The sequence below is a fragment of the Macaca thibetana genome, chromosome 4 (genome assembly GCF_024542745.1).
Source record: "Macaca thibetana thibetana isolate TM-01 chromosome 4, ASM2454274v1, whole genome shotgun sequence".
Lineage (NCBI taxonomy): Eukaryota > Metazoa > Chordata > Mammalia > Primates > Cercopithecidae > Macaca > Macaca thibetana.
The window spans coordinates 27,101,859-27,108,271 of NC_065581.1; the positions used below are offsets into that span (position 1 = coordinate 27,101,859).

At 48.6% G+C, this 6,413-nt stretch overlaps 1 protein-coding gene across 1 annotated transcript; it reads right to left on the reverse strand.

Annotated features, from left to right (window-relative positions):
- Positions 1–176: 176 nt before the first annotated feature.
- On the reverse strand, positions 177–4,070 carry POM121L2 (POM121 transmembrane nucleoporin like 2). The gene has a single exon (XM_050788892.1). The coding sequence runs from the start codon at positions 4,020–4,022 to the stop codon at positions 855–857; it is 3,168 nt and encodes a 1,055-aa protein (XP_050644849.1). The 5' UTR covers positions 4,023–4,070; the 3' UTR covers positions 177–854.
- Positions 4,071–6,413: the final 2,343 nt, after the last annotated feature.

Below are 6,413 nucleotides of genomic sequence, written 5' to 3' on the forward strand. Positions count from 1 at the left end.
ATTGTTCTGTCCCCATCTGCAAAATAATGACTGAAACAGTGCCTACTCATAGGATTCTCATTAACTCAATAGTTTGACAGTTTCTCATAAGGTTAAATATACACTTATCATATAACCCAGCAATACCACTCCCAGAAAGTTTCCTAGAGAAATGAAAACATGTTCACACAAAAACCTGAACATGAATGTTTATGGTGACTTTACTTATTATCGAGAAAAAATGGAAATAAATGTTCTTCAACAGGTAAATGGATAAATGAACTGTGGTATACTCATACAATTGAATACAATTAAAAATGGATTTTTAATCATCAATAAAAGAAATAAATGATTGATATAAGTAACAACTTGGATAAATCTCAGTGGAATTATGCTGAGTGAAGGAAGCCAGTCTCCAAAGGTTGCATACTGTTTGATTCCATTTAAGTGACACTCTCAAAAAGACAATGTATAGTGACTGACAGAGAACATGTTAGCGTTTACCAGCAGTAGGGATGGTGGGATGTATGAAAAAATGTTCTTACTGATAGACATTCAACTTGTTTGGAAAGTCTGGATATTATAGATCCTGCTGATGTGCATGCTGCACACCTGACACAGAGAGGAGTGGACAGGAAGGGGAAGGCGAGGTTCTGTTCAAGTCCAACGGAACACCTGGCCTCAATCTGCAATCACCACTAGATGCTTTAGTCCTTCACGTTCTTCAAGGATGTAGATTAGTACACACAGTGTGAACATCTAAAGCTCCAGCTTTAGATCTGAAGTATGTTTACTTTAGAAAATTGGAAGACACTGAGGTTTTTCAAAAACAATACTGAGGTCCAAATCAGGGTGCAAGTGACAGGGAACACAGGCTACTTCTTGTAGGCATGATGCCTTCGGGAATGCCCTTGTTCCCGATTCTTTGAGGTTTTTGATTTTGTGCCCATGGAAAATGAAGAGGCTGATGATCTAAAAGGTCCTCTCCCAACAGAGCCCTGGGCAGGTGGAAAAGGCATCCCAAAGTCAACACTGCTGCCTGCCTTAGCTTGTCCAGGGACTGGGGTGCTTTGAGCAATGGGGGCCATAGTCTTTCTTGCAGAAATGCTGGCTCTCCCCAAGGCAAAAGCTGTGCTGTGGCTGGGCAGGCCTTGAGTGTTCTGGCTCCAGCCTTTTCCATATGGGATCATGGTACTGGTGGTCCCACTAGGCAATGCTCCAATGCTGAAAGCTCCGGAGGTGGAGCTCATGTCTGGGCCAGTCATTCTAATCCCAGACTCATCACAGTCCATAGGGGTCACGAATCCCCCAAAAGCGAAAGGTCGTGGGGCTCTGCTGCCAAACACTGAGCCAAAAGCCCCACTTTGGTGGGTCTGAATTACAATTCTAAACCCAGTTGTACTAGCTTGACTAATGGGAAAACCTGCTGGAATGCTGCCAATGCCTGGCCAGGTGCTGGCAGGGGTTTGAGAGGTGGAGGCTGAGGGTATCAAACACCCCAAGGCTGACTGTGTGGTACTGATGAAGGCTGGCTGAGCTGGAGTTGGCACTGGGGTTGGCAATGCCACTGCTGAGCTCCCAAAAAGAAAAGAGCTACTGACACTTGGAGTAAGGGCTGGCTGGGAAGGCCCTTGTTTCTGTCCATCTGTGGCACCAAATGCAGGCTGGGGATTAGCTCCTTGGGATAGTGGGAAAGGTGGCCTTGAGCTTGATCCCAAGGGACTTGTGATTGCTGGAGTCAGGCTGGAGACGCTGGGGGATGATGCAGGCCAGTTCGTGGATACTAGGGCTGAGGCAGGCAGAGGGCTGCCCACACTCCTGAAATTAGCAGTGCTGCTTCTAGGGGATATTTGGACAGCACTGGAAAGGACCTGGGTAAAGATGGTGACTGTGTGCACAGTAGGAATGGTAGGACGGTGGTGTGGTGGGAAAATGAATCCTGTGGCTGGGGTGAAGTCGGCTCTGAAGGCCTGAGCAGTCCTAAGCAGGAAAGTGTCGCAAGTGGAAGGGACAGAATAAGTGTTGCCTATGGCACCTGTAACATTCACTACACCAAAATCCAAAGGTGGCTTAAAAACAGAGTCTTTAGATGTGCTGGCTAGGGTGGTGGGCATGACCACAGTGGTGGCCTTGACCAGGCCATGGAAATGATGGGTAGAAGCATGAGTAAATGGAGGAGGGGTCTGCTTGGAGGAGAAAGGAGCTATCATGGGCATAGTTTTAAGTGGATCTATGCTGCCAAAGATAGGCTTGAAGGTAGGAGTTAAGGTGCCCTGAGTTGAGAGGGAAGAGCTTAAAGACGCTGCAGCTGTGACTGAAATTTTGGAATATGAGGAGCCTCCAATCTCGCTGTTGTGCAGGGGCCCCAAAATCGGTTTTAACATGAGGTGAGCAGAAGTTGCATCAGGAGGTGCAGATGCGGAAAGATGGGGAGTTGGGCTACTCACCATTCCAAGCAAAGTACTTTGGATGGTGGGTGGTGCAGGTAGGTCTGGGGGCATGGGAGACCTGTCAGCCTGAAAGGTTGAAGGCAGCCAGATGGTGTCAGTAACTGGTGATGTGGGAGAGGTGGGGGTCAGCACGATGAAAGTAGCTGTGGGCTTTGAGTCTGGAGAGGTGCCTGGAAGGAGCTCTGACTGTGAGCACCCTGGTGGGGTTGGTAGGCTGGGTGTCTTCAAAGGAGAATGGGCCACACTGGTTACCTCTCCCGTGGACTGTGGGGAGGTCAGTGGACCTAGAGACTTCTGCATTTTTGTTAAGTTTTGCAACTGAGGATTCGCCCCCTGGGTTAGATCTGTTTCCGAAGAAGGCAGAGTGAGAGATAGGGAAGGCTGAATAGCAAGCCAAGTCTCAGGGACAGGGTCTGTGGTGACCTCAGTTGTATCTTCTCTCGCGTTGTTGCTCCGCTGTAGTTCAGTTTTCTTCCCCAAGGTCAAGTCCTCATCAGAGACTGCATAACCAAGCTGGGGAAGTGGGATCTCCGACAGCAGGTTCTCAGGGCTAGACTGCAGCTGTGGAATCTTTTGATTTTGCTGCCCAGAACTTCCAGATGCTCCTGAGGACTCAAAATCTGATACCAGTGGGACTGAAGAGTAAGGCCGATGATCAATTTTTTTCTTTTTTATTGGCCACTCTGGTGTCTCGAATGATACACTGGGAATACTTCTTTTCCAAGGGTCTGAGAAATTTCTGGAAGAGCTGTAAGAGCTGGAAATAGCATTCCTTTTGGAGCTGAGGGGGCCACCTCTGTATATGCTGGCCAAGGAGCTCATGGAGGAGCAACTGGGTCTCTTAGTCAAGCTGTGATCCGAGCTCCAGGAATGGAGACTTCTCTTCAGCGGCCCAGGCCTGGGCACAAAAGAAGTGAGGGTTCCATTTTTCATCAGAGGCTTAAATGCAGATGGTCTGGTCTCTGGACTCCTTCTCTTACTGTCCAAGCCCTCAGGGAATAGTGGTTCTTCCAACCTCCCTTTCCCTTTTCTGCACTCTCTGAGGGCCCTCAACACTGTCTCCTTTGAACACGGATCTGAGGGCTCCTCAGAGGGTGGGGGTTCTGCAAGGGCAATTACATCTTCAGGAGAAGTGGAAGGGGACACCCTCCCGTCAGGAGGAGTGATCTTGATGGTCACTGGGCTCCAAATTGGCCTAGGATGTCGAAGAGACCAAATAGTCCGCTTTAAGTAAGTTTCCCACCAGTCTGAAGGGAGAGGCCCCAGGGTGGAATTCTGGGACTTCTTCATGGGAAAGCGCCTCCAAGCCTCGTTGGCCAGCCACGTGGTTGGATTGGCAGGATCCAGGTTTGGCGACCTCCTCACAGGTCTATACCGTGGGGCAGGGTGGGCGCGGTGGACGAACTGAACCCGATGAACTTGGTGAAGGGGCTGAGTTGGCCGGCGTTTCGTGGGCCTCTCGGGCAAGTCGGCGCGCACCTGGGCTGGGGACGAGGGCGAAAGTCCCAGCTTGCTCAGGAAACTGCCCATGAGGAGATATGAGGCGGGGTCAGTGGCTTCAAGCAAGGTTTTGGCTTCCGAGGTTTCGGACATCTGCACAATCGGACCGAGTCGAAGAGCGCAGTGTTCGGTTGACCGTTGGGATTCACGCGCGAGGAAAGCGCGAGTCTCAGGGCGCTTGGCACTCTCCAGACCCGGCACCCGCGGGAACGGGGGACGCGCGGGACTTCAGCAGTCCCAGTAACTTGCTTAGCTGTTTTGAGACCTCAGCGGGGCGGTCAGACGTTTTGCTCTCTCTGCAGCGAGTTACAGTACTTGGCGCGGGGAGAGGAACTCGAGAGGAAGCGCACGGCCCCTCGCCCCTGGCGTCGGCAGCGGCTGTCTGGGACCCTGTGGTCCGTATTCACCAAGTGGCGCGGAGCTGGAATCGAGTGGGTGCACAGTTTCCAAGCTGCGACTATTCTGGGCCTCGAAGGTACAGGCTCAGGGGGCTCAGGGCCCCGGCGCAGATCTGTCTGCCCGCGGGATCCCCTGAGTCTGAGTGGGGAGCACTATCCGCGCCCCGCGGGGTGAGTGCGGGCGGCTTTCGCAGGTGCGCAGGACTGGAGGTCTGGACCGGTGTACCTGTGCCGTCCGGATGGCATTTGTGGCACTAGCAGTCGGGAAGGCCCCTGATTGAAGATCCCCGCTCTTCTCCCTTTCTGCAGCTCTTGACGCTGCCAGTAGATGTCAGTCATTTGCCGCACAGCCACCTTTGAGGTCCACCTGTGTCTCCCAGCGGCCGAATCCCGGTTTCCTTCCTGTTCGCACTTGGAAAGCTCATGGCGATTGCCATCAGGAGTGGCCTCAGAGATCCGGAGTGAACGAACGGGAAATCGCGTCTTACGGCCCAGAACCTGAGCCCTCCACAAACACTCGGCTCAGTCCCTTGCTCAGGCCACCTCCTGTTCTCTTCTGCTCTGTGAAAGGCACTGTTAAGAGAGTGAAAAGACACGCCACAGACTGGAGAAAATATTTGCATAATACGTATGTATCTGCTGAAGCACTGGTATACAAAACATACATAGAATGTTAAAACTCATAATAAGGTAAAAAATTAATGGGCAAAATATCTGAACAGAAACCCCGCCAAAGAAGATATACAGATGGTAAACAGTGTAAAAGGATGCTAAACATATGCTATATGTCAATGTTTAGCTATATATAACTAAACATCAGTAAATACTACTGATTGCAATTTAAACATCAGTAAGATACTATAATTAAAAATTGAACATCAGTAAGATATTACTACACACCTATTCAATTGGCTAAAATTCAAAACACCACATGCTAAGGAGGAGGTGGAGCAACAGGTACTCTCATTCATTACTGATGATAATGCAAAATGGTACATCCACGTTGGAGGACACTGTGGCAATTTCTTACAAAGCTAAAACACAGTCCTACAATACAATTCAACCACCACAATCCATATGTTCATCCAAATGAGCTTAAAGTGAGTGTCCACATAAGGACCTGCACATGAATGTTTATAGAAGTTTTATTCATAATTGCAAAAATTGGAAGCAACCAAGAAGTCCTTCAACAGGCAAATGAATAAACTATGGCATAACCATACAGTGGAATATTATTCAACATTAAAAAGAAATGCACTGTCAAGTCATGAAAAGATATAGAGGAACCTAAAACCCACATTGCTAAGTGAATGGAACCATCTGAAAAGGCTACATATGACTTCAAATACATGACAGTCTGGAAAAGGCAAAACAATAGAGATAGCAAAGAGAGTGCAACAGTGGTTTCAGGAGAGGAGGTAAAGAAATGTGGGATACCATTAAGCACACCAACATACACAAAATGAAAGCACTAGGAAAGGAGACAGAGAAAGGAGTAGAAAAAATTGTCAAAGAGAGTGGCTGAAAACTTCCCAATCTAATTGAAAAACATTAATCTACACATCCAGAAAGCTCAACAAATTCTACATAGGATTATACAAAGAGTACCACAAAGAGACATGTCACGTAAAAGCACTGAAAGACAAAGACGAAGAGAAAATCTTGAAAGTAGTAAGAGAAAAATGACTCATCACTTACAGAAGAAACCTAAACAAATTAATGACTGACTTCTCATGTGAAACAATGGAGGCCAGAGGCAGTGGGATAAGATATTCTTATTCTTTTTTTTTTTTTTTTTTTTTTTTTTTTGAGATGGAGTCTCGCTCTGTTGTCCAGACTGGAGTGCAGTGGCGCAATCTTGGCTCACTGCAAACTCTGCCTCCCAGGTTCACACCATTCTCCTGCCTCAGCCTCCCGAGAGTAGCTGGGACTACAGGCACCTGCCACCACGCCTGGCTAATTTTTTTGTATTTTTAGTAGAGATGGGGTTTCACTGTGTTAGCCACGATGGTCTCGATCTCCTGACCTCGTGATCCACCCACCTCAGCCTCCAGAAGTGCTGGGATTACAGGCATGAGCCACCGCG